This window comes from Pterocles gutturalis, unplaced genomic scaffold (genome assembly GCF_000699245.1).
Source record: "Pterocles gutturalis isolate BGI_N339 unplaced genomic scaffold, ASM69924v1 scaffold18632, whole genome shotgun sequence".
Classification (NCBI taxonomy): Eukaryota; Metazoa; Chordata; class Aves; order Pterocliformes; family Pteroclidae; genus Pterocles; species Pterocles gutturalis.
This window is the reverse complement of record NW_010110707.1, coordinates 29,293-51,923: the sequence shown is the minus strand read 5'-3', so window position 1 is coordinate 51,923 and position 22,631 is coordinate 29,293. Positions and strand designations below refer to the sequence as shown.

General features: G+C 49.8%; 1 protein-coding gene across 7 annotated transcripts in view; it reads right to left on the bottom strand.

Annotated features, from left to right (window-relative positions):
• Positions 1–22,631, bottom strand: part of NFASC (neurofascin) — a 48,299-nt gene that overhangs the window by 14,251 nt on the left and 11,417 nt on the right. For 2 of the 7 annotated variants that reach the window (XM_010073500.1, XM_010073503.1), the window contains exons 10-23: positions 22,193–22,345; positions 21,672–21,783; positions 21,408–21,574; positions 20,675–20,822; positions 19,927–20,051; positions 18,992–19,027; positions 18,124–18,225; positions 17,832–18,029; positions 16,814–16,884; positions 15,976–16,198; positions 10,493–10,615; positions 9,795–9,963; positions 8,012–8,031; positions 1,136–1,351 (exon numbers count right to left, since the gene is read on the bottom strand). In XM_010073500.1, the coding sequence (XP_010071802.1) occupies positions 1,136–1,351; positions 8,012–8,031; positions 9,795–9,963; positions 10,493–10,615; positions 15,976–16,198; positions 16,814–16,884; positions 17,832–18,029; positions 18,124–18,225; positions 18,992–19,027; positions 19,927–20,051; positions 20,675–20,822; positions 21,408–21,574; positions 21,672–21,783; positions 22,193–22,345 (1,863 nt within the window). Of the gene's footprint in view, positions 1–1,135; positions 1,352–8,011; positions 8,032–9,794; positions 9,964–10,492; positions 10,616–12,385; positions 12,591–13,861; positions 13,978–15,975; positions 16,199–16,813; positions 16,885–17,831; positions 18,030–18,123; positions 18,226–18,991; positions 19,028–19,926; positions 20,052–20,674; positions 20,823–21,407; positions 21,575–21,671; positions 21,784–22,192; positions 22,346–22,631 lie in introns of all 7 variants that reach the window. The other 5 variants (XM_010073499.1, XM_010073501.1, XM_010073504.1 and 2 more) reach the window with 5 other exon arrangements.

The window sequence follows — 22,631 nt, the reverse complement described above, 5'->3', positions numbered from 1 at the left end:
GTGGTAGCGTGTGGATCCACAAGCTGGATCCCAAATTCACAAATTTTCAGTTCAGGTCTGCAGCTTTAATAAGCAAATTAGTGCAGAGCAGGAAACGTGCTGCTGATTCGCAAATCTGCTTTACTGCGGGGTATCGGGTGGAGGCTGGTCCTCCCAGCATGTTTTTGGGGGGGTTTGTAGCCATCCTGAGCTGATCTTATGCAAGAATATAAAGAAAAGAGTCTGAACTGCTTTAATCAAACTCCTTGAGTTAAATGGGTGTCAGTTTTTGTGTTCATTGTTACTACTATCTCCTTTCCTTCTTTATGGAGAGTTAACAAAGGTTTCGGCAGCTTTTGCACTTGCGTTTTGGAGCGTATCCTGCCCAGCTAAGCAACTGAATTCTTTTGATTGCGTTCCCTTTTGCTATTAGCTTGATTTATTTTTGAATAACCTGAGTATAACTATCTATCATTATTTATTAACTGTAGATCCCATTATAGCACTGCTTTAAAAACAAGGCTCAGCGAGATACATTTATCAGTAAAGCAGACAGAGAATACGCCTCCTCCAAATCAGAGTTTGGTCATCCCATTCTAGCTGATTGCATGAGAAGTTTTTCTTGACCTGAGAAATACCTGGCACACGCCTGTACCTTCAGCCCTTCCCCAGCTCTCCTATGGGCTATGGCTATCGCAAAGAGCAGCAGCATGAACCAAAAGACTCGTATCAGTGATGACAGGTCTCTTAGCTAACAGCTGATGTGCTAAATTTAAAGTGACATTTTCTATAATAGTAACAGAACCCCTTTTTAATGGCAATAAGATACGAGATCATACTTCTGAGAGCTTTTCTAGGGTCTTCCACCTCCTTCCCAAGCACTGATGGTAATCCAGCATCGCCACACCCCAGGGAGGGCTGCGTTATCCCTGAGACTGGGACCTGGAGGGTGGCACTGAGAGCCCCAAATTGCCGGGAACCACTTGTGCACCTCGATTCCTGAGCCTGTGCCACCTCTAGCTCCTCGCAAAGCCCTTCCCAGAGCACAGGATGTCTGAAATTTTGCCTGTGCCTGTTATTAATCCTTGCCCTGAGCAAGACGCGGGGAAGGTGCCGGTAGGGTTAGAGGGGTTAGAGGAAAAGGAAAGCGCAGTACCCAACTCCTGCTTTGTGGTGGCTGCCGGAGCCCTCTCTGCAGCTGCGGTAGTGGTGGCGACGGTGGTGGCGGGTGGAGTGGTGGCAGCTGTAGTAGTGGTGGTAGTAGTAGTGTCGGTAGTTGTGGTAGTAGTAGTGTCGGTAGTTGTGGTGGTAGTAGTTGGGGTTGTTGTAGTACTGGTTAGATCGATTGTAGTTGGAGGCACCCCAGTTGCAGCTGGGAGAGGGAAACACTGGCTTTTTAGACGAGGTGATATCTCCTCGGGGTTTGCCCTTGCCATCCCCAACGGACACGCGAGAGGAAGCCGAGCAGCTCAGCACGGTGCGGGGAACCGAGGAGAGAGGCAGCAAACAGCAGCGGGAAACACGAGGCTGTTTTCCCCATCCGCGTGCGGGGACAGCCATGCACCCGGAGGGAGCGATGCTGGGGGCCAAGCTCCTCCTGCACACCCGCCGCCCACAGTTTCATCCCTTTCCCAGGGCCAAACGACCTGCTTCTCTTGTGCTTTTGCTCTGCCACCGGTGTCGCCTCCAACCTGGGCTTAAATCACACAGAGGGCAGGGAAGGAGGAAGGTGGGGGGTGTCTGGGGACGCACAGGGCAGGCTGTCCTCACCCCATTGTCCCCCCACTGTGCAGAAGAGCACTCAGGGCTCCCTGCAATAAGAAACAGGATTTATCTCTTAAGAAAATGTAATAATCCCATTTGTCGTGGGCCAGGCAAGGCACAATTACATTAATTCAGCAGCCCTTGGACTACACCTCCAGCGTTTCTGAGCTGCCAGTTCAGCCTGCAGCTTCTTCCCTGGTTCCCTCCTGGCTCGTCTCTGTGCTAATGCTGGAGCCGGGTGGTGGTGGAGCAGCTTCAGCATTAACCTGAGCTTTAGCTGGTGAGCGAGTGATGGATGGTACTTTGCCATCGACAAAGGGGTCGGCACACCCTCAGCTGTCCATAGAGAGGAAAGTCTGAGCAATTTGTTTTCTAAATAGCCCCCATCCCCATCTCAGCTGTGCTGTGTTTCCAGAGCAGGGGGGCAAATGTGCACTTTACACACACCCTGCAGTGGGGCTGAGAGGGTCCCGACCACCAGCAAAGGGCAGTGCATCGGCTGGGGCCTGAAACCCCGCCAGCAGAAAATGCAGCTGAAATGCTGCTTAAACTGCCTACGGTAAATGAGCAGAGATTTGCCCCGTGATCCTTGCATTAGGTTAGATTTACTTACTCCTATTGTAAATCAAGGGATTACAAACCCCCCCTGTTAGCCAAATGAACCCAGCTATTTTAAATATCGCCCCCCAAACACAAATAGCTCTAGGAAAGTACTTTAAAAAGTGTCCCAGAGCCAAGCCAGGGCTTGCTTTTTCCCCAAGGAGGGCCAACCCCTAAAACCTCAGAGATCCAAAAAGCAGAGGAGAGCAGTAGGTCACTCGGTCCATCTCCCTCCCGCACGCAGCTGCAATAAAACCCCCGTTACCAGCGCATCCCACCAACACCAGCCCGCCCCAGCGTGTGCCCGCAGAGCAGCGCATCCTCTCGGGGTGGTACCAACGCAGCATCGCAGCCAGCCCCATGCAGCAGCGCAGCCCCCGAACTAACGCACCCGCCCATCGCTGCCCCGCGGCCGGGAGAGGAGATGGGGCAGAGATGGGGGTGACAGGGAAGGGACCCGGCGTGGGTGGGCAGTGGCACGGCTTTGTCCTCGGGTGGTTGGAGCACAGCAAAGCCCTCTCCAGCCTGACCCAGTGGGGGGGTGGGTTTTGCTGTTCTGCGTTTCTCTCACCCCATTCCCGATCGAGGGCTTTGCTGTGTGCTGAGGTTAAAAGTTGCAAAAGCCTTTCTTGGGTGGGGAAGTATTGAAATTCTGACATCATCTTTGGTGATTCATAGTGGTTTTGTTTTTTTTTTTTTTTTAAGGTTAAGAGATTAATGTCACTAGGTTAATGTCACCGTTAACCCGATGAAGCTGCAGCTCCTCGATAGCTTTGCAATGTACGCAGTCAAACAGCACCGTAGATACCAGTTATTAGCTAACGCAGTCTCCGGGTTTCCCCTGTGGGTCCCTGGCTCCTCTCTAAGGAAAACAGGACCCAGCAAGGCAGAAAGTAATGTGCTGAAAGGCAGGAGCTGGTGGGAACCCAGGTACAACCCCCAGCTCTGCATCGTGCCTCTCCCGCACAGCACCTTCGGGGACTGGCTGCATCGCCTAGTGCTGCTGTGATGGCTTTAGCAGGAGAGATTCGGCTTTAATGCTCCTCTGGACCCGAGCTGGGACAAGATTATCTGGGATAAGTCAAAGCTTCGCTATCTTCATCTTTATGTATCACATGCGGATACGCACACACGCAGGTGAAGCTGCGGTGCCAAGACCCTCCTGGATGCTGCACTGACCGAAGTGACTCAGCATCGGTGCGAGCTGTGCTGCTCAGCACCTCAGCTGGTGATGCCGGGCAGGATTTGCCCGCACGGCTCCAGCACCATACTAGCGCTGGTGGAAGCGATCCCCGAGAGGAGGGCTATCACATTGCATCAGGATAACGCGGGCTCGCTCCCGAGCGGGTCCCTGCGTGAGATCGAGGAGGGGGTGTCGGCACTGGGGATAAAAATGAGCCTGGCAGGAATAGGAACAGGTAAAAATGTGGGATCGGGTGACTCTGGAAAGCAATAGTTCAGAGAGGGGAGGATGGGGAGAGCACCTGCAGGAAGGCAGCATTGCGGCGGCTGTGGGGGGATTTAGTCTTAAGCTGCCCCCGGATTCAAAGCTGGAGCCTCATTTGTGTTTGAATATGGGATGTACGGGGGAGAAAAGCTCAGCTGGGAGATTTGGAGGAGAGAAGATAAGGGGCATTTTCTAGGCTTTGAAATCCATCCCCTAATGAGAGCCGATTTCAGTCTGGGGAGGGATAAAAGACACAGATCTGACAGAGAGTAGAGCACGCAGGTGTCCCCCAAAGAAAAGGGCACCCCACTGTGGGGCAGCGGCAGGGAGCAGGTACCGGGGTCCCCCAAAGAAAAGGGCACCCCACAGCCAGGCAGCGGCAGGACCAGGTACTGGGGTCCCCCACTCACTGCCCACCCCGTCGGGGCTGAGTACAGTGATAGATCCCTGCTCCTGGCAGCAGAAAGGGGGCCAGGGGAGATGGAGGGCTAAGGTGGTGTTTCCAGAATTGCTCCTTTTCAAAAGATCCCGACCATCTAGCAATCACACACATCCTTCCCAAAACGTGGCTGCAATACTTCACTATTGTAAGAGTTCTGAGCTTTGCAGAGCAGCTGAGTTTATTTTTCTGCATTCCCAATGCCAGTGTCACTCAAGGACTTTGACAACAAGTGTAGGTGCAGGACCGAGCATCCAGCATTCACGTGAGGGGAGGAAAAAGTTCCCCCCTCTCTGAAATCAGGAGGCGGTGCAGAGCAGCACCCCAAAAACCAGCACGTCTAAAGCCACAGGCTTGAAATCACCCCAGTACCCCCAGGAAACCCAGAGTAAAAGCCAACACCAGCAATTCCCATTCTCCTGCTCCTGCTGTAGCCTCGCCCATCTTCCTGGAAACATCTAAATGACCCTTCAGCTCGTTAATAACCCTCATCTTTGCACGGCAGAGATGGCTCTTGCTGTCTGCGAGATGCATTACCCCATCAGGTAATGGAGACCAGGGGCACGGTGGGGAGGAGATGGGCTGGTCTAATGGGCAGGGGATGCGGCGGCCGGCTGGAGCAATTAATAGGCTCGGTAATGAGAGAGATGCTCGCAGCAGGATGCTGCGCTCTGGGCTGCAGCTTGGCTCCTCTGCCCGTGAATGGACCCGTAAAAAGGAGCCCGGACCTTACACAAAAACTCTGTGAGGCTCAGATTAGAAAAAAAAAATAAGAATCATAAAAGCAAAAGGGAGATATTTAAGGAATGAAAAAGGAAGAGAGCCTCTTAAGAGAGGGACTCAAGTCCTGCTCTAAGTGGTGCAGCAGTTGAGGGAGGAGTTGCATGGGTTTTTTGCAAAATAGAGGAAACAATATGCATCCATACTGCTCTTTAATTATTTAAAGATGCTTTTAATGTGTTGTTAGGCTGTAGTAACAGCTTTCCCTTGGGTGTGACTTAAAAATAATTAGTCTTGGAGAAATTTGATTAATTTTTCATGAATTTTGATGATTAGCCAAATACATTTTCAGACAGTTGGTTTTATTTTCCTTCTCCCCCTCTCCCCGTTTTTAGCAACAGAAGGAAATTGTAAAGTCTTTGCCATAAAGTGCTCCGAATCTGATCGCTGTAAGAAATTCAGGAATAGAAAGGAGCAATTGAGCAGCCTCTAAAAGAGAGGGGTCAGCAGTTCTCTCTGTTTCTAAAATGAACAATAGGATCTTTCTCCTCTGATTCATAATTATGGAGAGACAAGAAGGGAACAGAGAAAAATCAATGGTTTTTTTCCTTAAAGTCTTTATGGTCCATGATTAAGTTTTTCTATACACAGGGGTAGCATGGGATCCAGTCTTGATTTTTTTTTTTCGCATTCATAGCAGAAATTAGAGCCCTTTTTAGATGGCCCCTCTTTTCCCAGATCACCTCTCCCTTTGTCCAACTCTGGCTTAGGAAAAGTAAAGGCTTTCCTAAGGGACAGTCCCTGCACTTCACTTTGATTTCATCAAGCTGGTCCAGTTTCTCACACACATACAAAACAGCAACGACCCTCTGTAAGGTTACTCCTGGAAAAAAAAGACCTTTTAATTTTTATTTTTTTTAGTGCCAGCAGCCCATGGCAAAGAGCGTTTTACTGCAATTTAAGACAACTTCCACTGTGAATCCATAAAAAAAAAAAAATCTACAAAATCTAGGTCATTGAGCGGAGATGAATCTTCCGAGCAAGGTCAAGCAGTATTTCACTCCAACCCTGGACTTGGTAGGAAGAGAAACAGCCTCTCGGGACAAACGCCGCTGGAATTGTGTAACAGCTCCGGCGCCCGCCCCGTGTCCTAACGAGAAATGACATCCAGCTCAGGAGCAAGACAAAGATGTGTGCTGGAGCTGCCGGGGCTCACGCTGCCGTGATCTCTCTTGCATGGCGAGGGAGCTGCGGATGCGGCTGGGTTAGCACTTAACGACCTACTGCTCCACTTACTGCCTCTTGGACTCCTTTCAGCTCTGGTGTATCTTTTCCCTTTACTATTTCTCCTAGAAGGTTAAAAATAGAGGGGTGGGGACCAGTGGGTTCTGTTCTTGTAGAATTAGCCTCTAAATGGGAAATAATTCACCCGGCTTCCAATGTTATAAGAAATTATGGCTGAAATGATGTGATGCTGGAAGGATGGAGAGATCACGTTGTGGTTTCAGCACTATCCACTGCAAGGAGGAAAGTACTTTAGAAGGTGATCCTGATCCACAAAGAAAATCCGGATTCTTGTGGATGAGCTAAACCCTGGCCAAAGTATGAGCTACAGCAGCAAAACAGCCCTGCCGGACTCAGAGGACAGACATCCTCTGAGCCAAAAGGTTACATCTGTTTTCAGTTTCCCACCACCCAAAGCAGACCAATCTGTTACCAATCTGTTACCCCCTTTTTCTTTTTTTTTTTTTTTTTTTTTTTTTTTTTAGGAAGAGAAAAAAATATAGTGAGGAAAAGATTGGCATCTATTCAGAAAGGAAAAAAAGAAAACGCAAAATAATATTGGGTAGAGAGACATCACTGCAACAAAATAAAAGGAGGAGAAATATCTACAAGGTAGGAAAGCAAAACCTAGGGGTGCAGAGGGCAGGTCCTGCACTGGCATCACTTGGGAAGAGTCTTCCCTAAGAAGCTGTGGCCCTGGGGGCCGTGTCCAGCAAAGGCAAAGCATGACCTCTTACAGGTTTGCAGGGCAAACGAGTGCTGTTGCTCCAGACCAAAAGCTTTTGGGGTGCATTTTGGCTGGCTGCACCCCTAGCCCTGCCGTGAGCCCCCTCCTGAGCTGGGTCACGGCTGTCCGGCTGCTGCAATATTGGTTCAAAGAGGGAGGAGGGAAAAAAAGTCACATCTGCAGGTTTTGTAAGAGGTGGGTGTCCTTCTTTTGGGCAACCAGAAGTTGTGCGTTTGCTTTGGACTTTGCAGGGCTGACAGTGGGTGATTGGGGGGTCCTGGGAAGTGCCCCCCCCCCGCCACAAGGAAAGGTTTCTCTCTGCTGTAGAAATACGCAATCGAGGGCAAAGCCAGCAATAGCCTCGCATGCAGACATGCACAGCTGTGGCACAAACATCGTCCTTAACCCTTTCAATGGTCACTTGCAAACAAAAGGATTCTCCTGTATGAAAGCCCTGGCAGCCCTAAAATAACCCCAGGGAGGTAGGTGGGTGGTGGTGCCCCCAATGCCACGACACGGACCAAGGCAGGCGGCTGCTCCGGCAGCACCAGGCTCCCGGGGATGAAAATCCAGTTTAAACACCGCGGGGCAGAGCACAGGCAGGGACCAGAGTCGGGGAGGGCTGGTAAATGTTGTTCTGTGTTTTGTAGGGCAGGGAGGTTGAGGCTTAAAAAAAGGAGAGGGCTTTGTGCAGACCTGGGATGAAAAACCTCTTTAATAGGGCAACTTGAGTCTGATTTTCACTTGTACAGCGCGTGGCGGCTGCGGTGGCTGGTGGGTTTGGCTGTCATTAGGCATCTGGGAGGCTGTTAAGCCCCTCTCAGGGATGTTTTAATCTTTGCAGATGCCGCCGTGGAGCTTGCCCCTCGTCCCTGCTGCCTGTGGGGCTTTGGTTTTATGTGCCGTCGTTTCCTACGCCCAATTTAGACTCCTGCCACTTCACCTTCCCATTGAAAGGGTTAATGGAGTGCATGCTTAATTGCTAGCACACCCGAGCGAGCTGGAGTGAGCCTTGCCCCATGCCTGTTACCTCCTCCGGCTGGTACGGTACCTGGGGTTGGCGTGGCTTCAGAGGGCAGCGCCAGGGATAGAGAGGGGAATACGAGGAGAGCGTAGGAGAGAAGGGAAGAGAAAACAGAGGAATATATAAAACAACCAGAACACACAAACAAGAGAGTCAGGACCACTTGCACACAGTCAGCAGAGATTTGAGAGAGAGGAAATAAATGCATCAGCTACAACCCGTCACCCTCGGGGGCATCAGAGCCACTTGCACGGGGCAGAGCGAGCAGGAGGCTGGACGCCCCCCGGCAGCTCGGCAGAGAGATGCCAGCGGTGTTGGGTAAGCAAAGTGCTTCTATCTAATCCCAGCAAGGACCAGTTTTGACGGTCTGAATTCCACCTTAGTTTTTTTCTAGTGTAATTCTACCGTCAGTGCTGGTCCTGCCTTGGGTGGGTTGGAGCCCTTGGCGCAGAATGTCAGGGAGATGTATTCTATGTAAGCTTCTCAGGTGAATGAGTCTGGCAAGCACAAAACCACCTCTGAATGCATTAATGGGTTTTATTTCCTTAATCTGCTTTTTTTTGGTTGTTTTTTACTCCAAACTCGCCTTTCGTGTAGCTTTAGTCTGGCAAGCACAAAACCACCTCTGAATGCATTAATGGGTTTTATTTCCTTAATCTGCTTTTTTTTTGGTTATTACTCCAAACTCGCCTTTCTTGTAGCTTTACAGCAAGTACCGTCACATCACGGTGGGCGTTTAGAGCTGCTCATCGTTCTTACGTGGCTGTCGTTAACTCACCCGTGTCGTGTTGTACCTCAGGCTCTCATGTTTTGAGGTCAAACTGACATATTTCTGTAACTTCAGGCTGGGATTTGACTCTTTCATTTTTCATACTGGTTAATGGCTGATGGTTTGTCCTTTCGCTAAGTGTCAGCAGCTCGTCCCTTCTGCAGTGCCACCACCCCTCCGTGTCCCCAACCCCATGGACAGCGGACCTTAACTGGTCACGCTGGCATATGCTGTACCTGCTATTCCCCAGTACAAACCAGTTAAGTGATATACAACAGTGGGTGGTTATGGCTGTGATTTATCTGTGCTCTGCTAACAGTCTATAGAAACAAGCCCAGTAAAGCAAATGTACATGGAACAACCGCAACTCTTGACTATCAGCACCAACAACTTCAATCCGCTCCCTGTGCTCTAACCCTTGGTTCAGCCAAGCTCCTTTTTAAAGCCATGCCATGCCCCCTCTCATGTTTGCCAGGGTGTAACTTAGCGGATTTCTTTCCCATAGTATCTGCAGCCCCAGCTCCCATCCTGTCGGGTCAATTAGCGACGCTGGAGCCCAGCTAAGAGGTGTCGGGAAGCATTTTGTTTCCACTGGGTCATCGGTAGGAATTACTTTTCCTACTCAGAGCCATTAGTTGGGGAGGGGGAGATGGAGGAAAGGAGGCAAAAACCCCATTAAATCCCAGCACTAACTAAATCATGGGTCTTTTAGCAAATGCTAAAGAAAGGAAAGAGCCGGCTTTTGTCTCCCTGTGTTCCCCCAGGGCTCCTGAACTTTCACTTAGTTTGATGAATGTCCCACAATGGGTGTTTTATCTCATTATGGATCCGGGAGTCATGCTTTGGAGGGTCAGGGCAGCTCCTGGTTATGGGGTGACAGGGGAGTGGCACCGTCCCCCCTCTTGGGGTTCACTGAACAGAGGATACACCCCCCTTTGAGCCACGTAAAAATCACCTGCACCTTATTGAGCTTGTGCAGACATTGCAGAGGGACAAATTAGAGCTTCACCTTTTTGCAAGAGGAGAGCAAGATGCCCTCCCTTCAGCAGGGCTGGCGACTCCTCCACGAGCGTTTCTCCTTCTCCCACCTGGGTGCGTGCGCGCAGGAAGAAGCGATAGCGCGAGATGGGGTCTGTCCTCTGCAGGGTGAACTTGGTCTGGTTGGGAGAGAAGTTCTCGACCAGGGTTCGCCCCGTTTTGGATCCGTTAACTGGGGAGGAAAGGCAGGTGGTGGTGGCTTCAGCCTTGTCTCAGGAACACGCTGTGCCACCCTGCCCCCGGGGTCCAGACCTGCCGTCGGAGTGGGGACACGTGCTCAGAGCTGTAACTGCTGTTAAAGGTGCTTTAGGGAAGCTGGTGACTTGCTGGTTGGGGGACCTGCTCTCAGGGACATTTTGGGTTGTATTGGTGGCCAGGGAAGGGCAGAGCACCAGTGCCAGGGTCTGTGCTACCCCAGGCAGCATCTCTTATACAGCCTGGAGTTTAAATTTCTGCATTGGAGATTAAAGTTATTTCCCTTCAATGGTTGAGTCTGGAGAACTGCTGAGCATCCGCAACCCTCCCAGGTGAGCTGCAGCTGCTCCAGGACTCCTCTCCCACCCCAGCCTGTCTCAGCTTGTGATGAAAGCCTCTGGTTCCTTATGGAGAGCTTTCTGTGCTAGGTGAGGAGATGATTAGCAGCAAGGAAAATATTTAATGACTTCATTATTAGCACTAAGAAGATAACATAGGGAACGTACAGGCTTGATATCTAAGGCTGTATCCTGTGAGGACTCCATTGGGATGCTCTGGGTGATCCCACTCCAGATTGATGCTTTCCAGATTTGGCTGTCGGATCCTTAAATACCTGGGGGAGCTGGGCACTTGGGAGGAGGATGGGACCAGGAAGGAGAGGGAAAGAAGAAAAAACATACAAGGAAAAAAAAAACATACCTTACAATACTGTATACATGGCAGGCTGACTGATACACTCAAGACACTCAAACGCACACAGAGATAACGCAGAAACTGAACAAGAATCTGTGCCAGAAACCATGCACCAGCCCAGGGTTTGCAGCAGCATGTGGTGCAGGGAGCAGAAACCAGAGCAGCTCTGCATGCAAACCCAGCCCCAGCATCACCGTGCCGCTGGGTACCGCTGCCCTCCAGCGCACAGCTCAGTGAGGCACCCGCAAAAGATGCTCCAGCTGTGAAGCGGCACCCAGCCCAATATTTACATCTTATCCGTTTATCTGTTGGAACGGTGAAAAATCACATAGCGGCTTCTCTTATTGCAAAGCATCTTTGTGTTATTAATGCCCAGAGACCTGTAACAGGGACTGGCTCACAAATGCAGTGGTCCTTACCCTGAGGAAAGGCTGCTTTTATGCTTATTCAAAGCTAGTAAAGGAAGGAAAGCGTTATACATTCTTGAATTAAATTATTCTCCTGGTTACTCATAATTGCAGTGTCTTGACTCGCGAAAGAACTTGGGTCTCTGATCTGAGAGATTAGCGAGCTGGTTTTTTTTTTTTTTAAACAGAAGCTTTACAGAATATCATTCAATCTCCTCAACATCAATATATAGTCAATAAAATAGCTTAGTGCTATAGGAAAAAACAAATCAGCAGTTTACTTATGTCAAGAGTATAATCTGCTATAATTGGTTGAATTAATGCCACCCACGGACGTGTATCGCTACCCCCAAAGCAGGTATCTACACCCAGGGCTCGGTGCCTCCAGCACCCAGGGGAACAGCTCCATCAAACTGCACCCGACTGCAAAACCGCCCTGCAGGAACAGAGCCCCTCCTTTCAAACCAGCTTAGGGGTTTAGAAAATGGGGACAGCATCCAAGAAAATCTCAAAGAAAGCAAAAGGACTGAGAGATGCTGTTCTTTTTTGATGCAGAGGAAGAGGAAGACCCCACAGTGTCTGTGTTAGCTGAGACAGGATTTGTGTCCAGCCTCTGCTGTTTTCTCCTCTTGCATTTTTGTAATGCCCCGTGTCAGAAACAGCTTTGCTAGAGGAAGGTTCATTGCTGGCCACTGAAAGTATAGCTCCAACAAAAAGTTATCGGTGTGCCTATAAATAGCTCCTGTGACAGCAAGAAGATTAAAATCTCAAGTTCATCCTTGACACGAGCTCTTTAAACAGCAGAATGAGGCGCTCCTGCCTTAAAAGCCTGGCAAGGAGTATTGGTGACATCCTTTCAGAACAAAAGCACTTGGGTCTGACAGGGATTTACTGCCTTTTCCTGAGCACCATGAATACATTCCCTGGCATGTCCCCGACCCGCAGCATGGGGAGGCGCAGGGACATTCCCAGGTCAGGCGGCACATCAAGGGCACGGTGCTGTGCCTCTGAAGAGCTTTACAAACATTTCTCTTGTTCAGCCTAAAAGATACTTGCTGATGTGTTCCAAGTACCTGAAGGGGATTTTTAGATTGATGAGACAGCGCCAGTCATCAGCTCTCGGTGTAGCTGCAGAGATGTCACCTGCCCGCGGTGACGATGGCACCTGACAGTGACGCTGCCCCGAAGATGCTGCCCAGGCTAAAAATCATCCCCAGCGCATCTCCCTGGCGGCTCCCATCCGCTCCGCAGAGCCGAACCCCCCCAAACCTCGCCCTGCACACCCCCCCGGGAACGTACCTCCTTCGGGCGTGGGGAACTCCTTCAACTCACTGCGGGGCCCATCGCCTCTCCCGTTGGTTACAACCATCTCAAGCTTGTAGTTGCTGTAAGGAAACAGCCGGGACACTATGCCCCGGTTTCGGTCTCCGGGAAAACTCACATACTGGCGTTTTTTAGAGACCCAGAGGTTCTTCAGCAAACTACTGTCTCTCCAGAAATAGGCCTTCAAGAAACATGCATGGCAAGTGAAGCTTTTCCCGGTTAAGTGCAATTGTTGGTTTGTTTTTTGTGGTTTTTTTTTTTTTTATTTTTATTAACAAAGCATAGTAAAACTTTGCCTTTCCGAGAAAAAAAAATAAAAGCAGCTCTCCGCTGCAGAAGCCTTTTAGAGGAATTAATGAAGCTCCACGTCCCCCCAGCGAGGCAGGTCAGTGATGTTACCCGAGGAAGAGGATGAGCATGGGGTTAAGTGCTTACTAAGGGGTCACAGAGCAAAATCACTAAGCTCAGCCTATACAAAGAGCTGTTTCTGGTTCCCAAGCACTAAGCATCAAGGGACTCTCCCTTTCTACCTGGAGTAGCATCGTGGTGTACAAGGGAAGGTGAGACACGTCCAGGCACAATGGAAAGTCTCCCCGACTGTAAATCTTATTTCATGCAGAAATAAGATTCGTTCAGAAAATAGACCAGAATGAGAGAGCGGAGGCAGAAAAAAAGGAGAGCAGCACCCAGGGAGCTGGGTTTATGCTCGGTGGATTATTGGATTTGAAATGCTGTGAGTGTTTGCAGGACAGGTGCTTTTGGGAACGTCCTAAACTCTAACAGAAAGTGCTCCGTCCAGACTTTTACTTGTTTTAAACAGGGTCTGTCCTCTGTACATAACCACTAGTATTTTACCTTTGCAGTAAATACCGAACATTAAAAGAAAAAAAGCCCCAAAACAGCAGGATCCGTGCTGTCTTTAGTTGCCAGTTAGTACGAACCGCTGGGTTTAGGCTTTGCAGGGGTGGGTGGTCGTTAAAAGGCGACGTGGGTACTTTGGGGATGACACAAAAACCAACCTGTTTGTACCTGTATGAGATCATTTCCCCCAGAACCAGCCAGCCCCTGGTTCTGGGCTGCTCTAGAGCCAGCAGACCCCTCGCTGTGTGAGCAGGACCACCCCCAGTCCCTCTCTTGTGTCTGAGCACCCCAGACCCCACAGGCAGGCAGGGGGATGGGTCAGCCCAGCGCCTGGGGGGACAATGGGAGATGTCCCCAGCCCTGTCCAGCCACCACAAAGATCCAACCAAGGCTCTGCATCACTGGTGCTGCTCCGGGTCAGAGTCAGCCCCCATGGTCTGCACCCAGCCATGGCAAAAGGGTCATGATGTGGCTGGAGGAGAGTTTTCTGTCATCCCCATGGCAGGTGGCTCTGTCACTGGGGCCACCTGGGCTTGTGAGAAGGTTAGAGCTGTATTAATGGTCAGTCCCACGAGACGTGGGTTTGCTCACTCTGTACTCCTTGAGCTGTCCCTGGATGGTGTCCAGGTGCACGCGGGTCCAGGTCAGAGCAATGGCCGTGCTGTTTAAAACTCTGATCCTAACATCTGTAGGTGCAGCCTTGGGATCTGAGCGTTTGGGGATAAAGCAGAGTGTACGTTAGGCACCCAGCCCTGCCCTGGAGCTCAGACAGATGGACGGACACCCCTCCTGCTGCCCCCGCCATGGTTTTCTCATCACAGCATCGCTGCAAACCCAGGGAGCAGCAACCCCACGCACCGGCTCTGCCATCTGCTGGCAGTGGTGGTTTTTTTTCATTGAGATAATCATCTCCTTGTCTCACTCCTTAAATTCAATTTCTGAGGATTTCCAAACTCAATAACATAAAAGAGGAGCAACAGGCCAGCTCTCAGCTTCCCGGCTGCCCTCGTTGGGAGCGAGCAGACCCTACAACCATGGGAATACACGGAGCAGCATCACTTACCTCTGCCCCCCTCACTTTCTCCCTGACATGTGCATGCTTTAAATGCTATTGATTTTTTAAGCATTACTTCCACAGGAAGGGGAGGAAAAAAAAAACCCCATATTTCACTCATCCAGCCAGCACGAGAATATTCATGATGCAGATAAGAGCAGGGCTTCCTACACGCTGCTGCAGGAGATCACGTTAGCAAGGAGGGGGTCTGGGTCCCCTCCCTCCCCGGCTGAAGGGTACCAGCAGATCTACCCCCTCCTGCCACAACCAGCTGGGCACTGAGACACCCAGGAGTTACCAAACTGCCTGTTATTTCCACATCCGATCATCTGGATTTGGCAAGAGCCTGCTGTTGATCCAGTTGGGTTTTTAACTCCTTGTTACACATCACCCGCTTGGATGGAGAAATCTGCAGTTATTTGTGAAGCAATTCAGAGATGACAGGGCAGGGACTAGGTTTTTTTGTTTGGGTTTTTTTGGGTTTTTTTTTTTTTTTTTTTACTTGTCCCCCCCTTTGGGACACAGGCAAGAAGACATTTGTGTCTGGGGTGGGATACGGGAGCTTTGGTCTCCCTGGTTTGCCTCCATGTGAAGTGCATGTGTACAAGCTCATTCAGATCCTCCCAAAGCTCAAAATTATTGCACAAGTTTTCAACTGAAACTAGAAGAAAAACCCTGGTAGTGCATAGCCAAGTAGTGCAGAGACAACGGTGCAGCTGGGAGCTTGTGGAGCTTTTCCAGTAAGGGCGGCTCAGCTAGGTCCAGCTTTGCTCTGCTCTCACCCTGATTCCCACCGTTTCTGCCATTTTCCTTCCCATTACCCTGTCTCCTCCGGGAGAAGATGCCCAGTTGGAAGATGTATCATTTTTGCTATCTCAGCACGAAGATTGCATATTTTTCTTGAAATTGCTGTGCCCTGTTTGTATCCCCTTGACTCCAAGCCTAGAGCCACGGATGGGTTTGGTGGCTTATCTACCTTCTTGGTAATCCTAAAGTTTACAGCCAGGAACCCCTCCAGATGCTGCGATGCAAGGAACTAACATGTTTCTTTAAAAACAAAGCTTTTGGCAGCAAACCACGTTATCCTAACAGGATAAGGATCAGCAGAGTTCAGTCTTGATGCTACAGGCACAGGAGGTGATACCCAGAAAAAAAGGTGAAAAGAGAGTTAAACGAGCTGGCCGCTGTTCTGCGTGACCAGGTGGAGAGTTTGAAAGAAAGATAAGCTGAGCTGATGGTGTGTTGCAAACAGGAGCCCAAGCTGGGGCATTGTCAGAGAGGCACAAGAATCCAGTCCAGGATGGACCAAGGCCCTTTTGGCCATTCGTAGCACCTCTCATCGGAGCTGAACTTGGTGCTCTGCAGATATCAGGGGCAAAAAATGCAATGTGGCTTATGGGAATACAGCCAGAGCTCGTCTTCAATGAAATCTGTCTTCCACCCGAAGGTGTTATCGGGGTCTTATAGAGAGCAAGGCTCAATGACTCAGAATCTAATGGCCAAGCCTCTTCCTTCCAATGCCTGGGACTGGATTTTTGTGCCAAATCAAGCAGTGCTGTGAACATGTCCCAGGCACAGGTACCAACCCACTGACCTCAGGTGGGATCCCGCCCCTGCGAAACACTTACAATCTCTGGCTGAAAGTACTCACAATCTTCCCCCGAATAGCCGATGACGGTGTCGGGCTCCGGTGCTCTACCAAAATCATTCTCCGCCTGCACTTTGATCTCGTAGGGTACGTAGATGGGCGTGTTCCAGACAACGTGCCGGGGGGTCTTCACGGTCTCGTTGTACCAGCTCCCGCGGGGGTCCCTTCGCCTCCATCTCACGATGTACCTGAGGTTGGGCCCATAAGCTTGAGTTGCATTCAGAGGCTTCATGGACCAAAACAGAGAAAGACAAGTGAGAAGGAGAAAGAGCAACTGTATTTCTCCCAAAAGGTTCTGTTCAGCAGCTGGTTCTTATTTCATGCTCCATCAGCAAATCTCCAAGGAGGTCAATACTTTTCCTCCCAGAGGGAGACATAGCTCGTCCTTGCCCTCCCGACCCAAGGCAGGACCAAGAACCTTATCCTTCTGTTCCACTCCGTGCTCTCACTGCCATTTCTGTCCTTACAGATGCTGGCTTATTTGTGGCTGACACCTGCTGGTCTATGAAGAACTGCAAGAGCTGGGCTGTCAGCCCTATATACTGCTCAAGGAATCAGACTGAGCATCCTCCCTAACCTGAATCTGTGATCCAGCATCTTTTCTTTGGCTTCAAGGTAATTATTGAAAGTTATTGTTTTTATCACAGACTTTCTTCTCAGCACTAACAATGGCCTCTCTTGTAAATACATCTTCTGCTTTTTATTCCCTCTATGGTCACTAAGGTTATAGTATTCTGTGTGGTATAGCACACATTGCTAGGGACTCTGAGTTCTCCATATCTTGGCATCTGGGACCATAATGGTGAGATGCTGGGTGGCTGTCAAGCATCGAAGAACTCACCGTCCAGGTTATCTCCATGTTGTTTTTTTGGGTCCCTGCACCTTGAACTCCTGTTGGGTTAAATTCAGGACCTGAAATCCATATGGGGAAAAAAAAAATGCAGTTTGTAATGTTGAAAAATGACCATTTGAGTAGTTAAAACCCCTTCCCTGTGCAAGCCAAAAGTACTTCCAAGACAAAAGTTAATGGCCTGATTTTTCCAGAAGTTCCCATTCAGGTTAATGGAACATGAAGCACTCTTGAAAACCAGGCCATTTATTTAGGAGCCTCTGGGTTGTTGGTTTTTTTTCCCAAAATGTCCTAAATCTTTGAAAGACAGCCATTGTGAAACAACCCCAGGAGCAGAGTCTTGACACTTTTGAAATCTGAAACAAGAAGAGCAATGTCGAAAGCCAACACTAGATGCCAGCAGAAGCATCTCTGCAATGGTTAAATGAAAAAAATGCAGCAAAACTACTCAGCTTCTTGTGAATTCCTCTTATGATTTTTCCCAAGTGTTCTACAGCGTACAAAGCACTGGGCACACAAACCGAGGACCTGAGTCTTGGTCGTGGCCTGGAGCACACTTTACTCCTGCACTGACCTGGGCTCCTGCCCAGCAGTGGACAATGAATTAGGAATTTTGGAACAAAATGCCTTTTGCTTGTGACCAGTTTACACTGGAGTCTAGTTTTCCCAGAGACTTTTGAGCTTCCTGTGGTCAGAAAGGATGAAAGACTTTCTTTAGAAAGCTGCTCTGTAAGGTGAAACCAGGCTTTCCTTCACCAGATTCTGCTGGAGCAACCTTTACATAAATGTTTCTGGTTGAGTTTTGCTGCTCTGCCGAATATCAGCCACAGGCTTGAGGATGTGATGTATAAAATTACACCCCAGCACACGCATGGACCAGCTCATTCCCTCATCTGAGTAAATCTGTTCCAGGAGCTGTGACCATACACCGCAAGGGAAGAGTCTACACGGACAGTGGTGGCCAGATGCCAAGAACAACGTCAAGAGGGACCAGGAGGACGGTACTCACGGGCCCCGTTGGTCTGGTATCGCTCGGAGGGCACGCTGGGCAGGCTGCTGCCCACGTCATTCACCGCAATCACCCGAAACTGGTAGTTGACATATGGAGAGAGGCTCAGGACAGCGGAGTTGACGCTCCCGGGGTACCTGGAGTGGTTGTGCCACATGCCAGGTTGGAACCGGTCCTCCTCAAACTGGACGATGTAGTCTGGGGGAGAAGATGGAGAGGTGGGGTGAATGGCTGGGCTCACCTGGTGCAGAATAAAGAAGGGGGATCCAGGGCAGAGGGTCTGGCGGCTGACCTGTGATGGGGCTGTTATTGTCATCGCCGGGAATCCACGTCAGCCGCACGCTCCTCTCGGCCAGGTCCGACAGCTCCAAGTCACGGGGCCGGTCGGGTCGTTCTGTTGGCCAAGTAACGAGACAAATGAGGCTGGGATTGTCCCAGGAGCTGGGAGTCCCAGTTCCCATCGCCTCTCCCGGGAGGGGAAGCCCTGGCTGTCCTAGCCCAGACCCGTGGGAGGACACGTGCCCATGGCACGATTCACATCCTGCAGCTCTTGATGGTCTAATGCAATTTTTTTAAAATTTTTACATACTAGTTGTCCCCTGCCTTGAAACCCTGCCTGCTCCCTGTACAACTGGTGGTGTCTGGTGGTGGAAGCACGATATAGTGTTTTAGCAGGTGGATGTAAGATCTTACAGCAAACTACACGCAGCTGTCCAAAATAAATGCGAATAAATAGAACAGAGAGGACTCCAAGCCTTGGTGAAAATACATACTCCTTAGGAATGCTCTGGGCACCATTCTGGTTTCTTTATCCACATGGTCTCACAGAACCAGCTCATGCAATAACAGCAGCAGTAATAACTTCTTCCCAGGTAAAGGACAAGGGATTCAATATGATTTTTTTTCTCCCATCAGGGCTCACCATTTCCAGGTATGGGTAAGAAGATGCTTGCACTCAAGAATTGGCACTGTGGGACATGAAATGATGGGACACAGGAGCCATCTGGATGGGCTTTCAAGGACAACATGGACAGGACTTGGAAGCATCAGCTCCCAGTTTTTTCAGCTGCTAGACCTAGATTTTCTGTTGGCGTTCTTGGCAAGGCAAAACAAAATCCATTTACAAAATAAAATAAACGCAATGAATTAGTGATGATTACCTTTAGGTAAGTCTCTCAAACGGTTAGCAGGGACGGCTGCAAGGTAAGACATTGGTTGTTAACAGTGTTAGTTTAGTCATTAAGCTTGGCTGGCCAAAGGAGCACCTGGCAAATATAAAGTTACACCCAGAGCTACAGATTCCCAAAGGATCCAATCCTGCCTGGGGACCAGAGTAGGTTCATCCTTCCCCCAGCGACCCCCAGGCACTCTCTGCCCACTTTTCTTCTTATTTCTAGTACACAGCAAAGGGGAAACATGAGCCTGCTAGAGAGTTAATTAGCTAGTAGGGGAAAAGGAAGGGAAATAAATCAAGACCGGTCAAATTATTAGGGATATGAGGTTCATACTGTGCTCTGATTTCTGTAAGGTGCTGCGGGTCTGTGCCAGTGGCACAGGGAGGTTGGGGCACTCCCAGGAACGCAGCACATCAGCACTATGAGAGGTGGCCAAGAGCAGGGACTGATAAATATATAAATGGGTGGGGGAATGGGTTTAGATCTGTCGCTCCCTATTTTGAAAAGGGGACCTGCGAGGCCAGGAGCCGCTCATTCAGCCCCCAGGTTCCAGCGCTGCTCAGCACCCTGACATTCAGCTAAACTCACTTGCAAATTTAGGACTGTTCTCGCAGAGCTTCAACATCCACGTTTGGCTATTTTTAGCTGTATGTAATAACTACTCTTTTTTTTTTTTTTTTTTGTCTCAAAAGCAAGTTTCCTTCGCCTCACATTCAGCGCCACTGTCTGAGCCTGAGATGAGGCAGCGTGTCCTTGCCGAGTCCTGCAGAACAGAACAGTTGCCCTGCCAGCATCTTCCCTGAGCATCTCTGCTTCAGAGGCTGACTCCGTGAGTTCACACCACCCTTTCGGTCTGACCTTGAAGTCAGGCTGTTGTATTAAAATATAAAGCACTTGGCTGTGTGGGAGGACGGCTTTACCTAGCACGGTGAGGTACGCTTTGGCCGAGTCCTTGTCCAGCTCCGTGCTGGCTACGCAGGTGTAATCCCCTTGGTCCTTTTCAGCCACACCATATATCGTCAGACCATCATCTTCTTTCTTCATCCTTAAAGGGATGAGAACAATCATCACACAGCTGTGCATAAGTACAGTAGGCAGCAGGATGGAAGTCTAACTGTTCCCTGATAAAATACATTAAAAAACCCAAACGGAACAAGAGTACGTCTCTGGGCTGGAGATTTTATCAGCTGAGGATGCATTGAGTTCTTCTTGGAAACCTCATTTCCTAAGGAGTCAGCAAATGTGCTCCGGTGTATATCTGGAGTAATCACACTTTTAGGAAGCGTGTCCCATGATCAGATCTCGCTTCACAAGAAGGGAGTCAGCTATGGAAAGGAAATTACAACTGGACTACTCACAGCAGATAGATACACATTAATTTTGAAGTAGCTTGTTATTAACCCACCTGTTTTATCAAGTCCTAAAATATCTGTAAATAAAACCTGTGGTCCAAGTCTTGATTTACTGATAAGTTTAATTCTAGGCAGTATCTGTTGGAAGGAGCTAGTAACATTAAAAGCATCAAAACAGCAGATGTTGCCTAGATGGGAACTTGATGTTTTTCCATATTATCCATATGGAAAAAAAAATATCCATATAATCCTGAAGCATTCTGAAAGAGTCTGACAATCCTGGGAGAGAAGCCCCATGGTGCTGTGGCAGACAGACCTGTTCCCGATGTACAGGGGTGCGTCATCTTTCAGCCAGGTGACCGTGAGCTTTAGCGTTGGGTCGTGCTTGATGCGGCAGTGGAGGCGAGGCATGGAGCCCCTCTTCACCACCTGGTCTTCTGGTCCCCTCACGATCCTGGTGGGGTCTGCACAAAGTCAGAACAATGCATCAGGCACCAAACTGCTGCGCCTGGGCTCAGGAACTCAGTGAAGAGTGGTGGTACTTGGAAAAGACAAGCATGGCCATCAAGGGTTTGTCCAGCTTGCTCTAGTAGTGAGCTGTCTGTGATACAAATGCTTGCAAATAAATTAATTTAACAAGCCATTAATTCATGCTGACCCTAGCAGCGTGAATTTTTCCAAGTCAGCGATCAGTTTTGCTGAACAGGGAAATCCCCGGCGGAAACTTGATTCAGAAAGTGTTGTATTGCCATCAGTTAACCCTGCTACACACTTTGTATTGCTTTTTGCAATGTGTGTGGCATCTCACCCCTCGGTATCCACACCAGGCCCTTCTACAGCTTCAGTATATCCACAGACTTGGGTTTTTTCAACACTGAAAGGAACTCTCTGCCCTTTTCTGGACTCCAGCTCCAAATTACCTAGTGCCTGTCTGCTGACGGACTGCTGGAGCACACAGCCAACCTTCCCTTAACAAATATCATTATTTCTGCTGCAAGTTTCAAAAGATCCAAGAGTCTGTTTTGCCCGAGAGCCCTCCGTGCCCCTACCTTTGACCTCCAGGCGAACCTGGGCCTCTGCTTTCCCCAGGATGTTGGTGGCGACGCAGGTGTAGATGCCCTGGTCCTCCTTCCGAGCCATGGTCATCTCCAGGCTCCCGTTCTCATGGGCTTTGTAGTTTCCTCCGTCCAACGTGTTCCCCTGACCGTTCTTAAACCTCACAACACCACAGAGTGCTATTGTAAGGGAAGAAAGAGCAGGAAACCTCCCGTCCCACCCCTCCGGGCTGGCAGGGGCCGTGCCGCAGCTCTTACCATCTGAGGGTGGGGATTGGCGAGCCAAAGAAGGGACAGTCCAGCCAGGTCCTGTTGTTCTGAATCACCTTGATGAGCTGATTGCGGGGGGCCAGTATCCGGGGAGGCACGTCTGCAAACAACACAAATCTCAGCCATCGAGGAAGAAAATAAACCAGTTTCCAGACCCCCTGCTCCCTTTCCAGTCTTTTCATCCACCCTGCCTGCTCTTGTGTTCACTCTTTTCCTGGTGGCACCTTCAAGACTCAGTAGAGCTTCTCCATTTCATCTCTCACCTTCTTCCCTCTCTTTTTTCCTTTCTACGCTATGGAAATCATCTTAAATTTTAGCACCGGCAGGATTTGGTCAGCCTTGCCTGGCTTTGCAGGTCCATGGCAATGGATAGAAATCCCAAAGCCCAGTTGCAGAGGAGATGCACCTTTGTGCATTAGCCTCCTAGCTAACAACGGGGAGGAAAGCAAACAGAGAACTCTTGCAGGGGGAACTTGAGTATAGGGTGTTCATCTTCCAGCAGCGCTTACCCAGGACGCTGACGAAGGCGTTGGCGAGGAGGTAGCCGTGCTCGTTGGAGGCGTTGCATTGGTACACGGCGCTGCTGCCGATCTGGGTGTCTCGGAATACGATAGTGTCTCCAGCCACCTCGCGGCTCGGGTTGGGGGGAGAGGCTTCAAAACAGAGTGCTCTTTAAATTAAATTTTCAAATTAAAATTCACAAGTCTCAATATCTTTACGCATCTTTCCGTCTCGGCCCAGATAAGACCAGGCGATGGCATGTGATGTCTCCAGCCTGCAAGGCCACGGATCAACTGGCCGTGTCTCAGCTGAGCAGGTGGTTTATGTGCTGCAATGCTGGAGCCCAGGCACATCGCTCAGAGGGGTGCCTGGCACCCCAACAGCGGCTCTGGCTCTCACGGTCAGCCACGAGATCCTTGGCCAGGTTCTTTTGTAAAGGAGGTACAG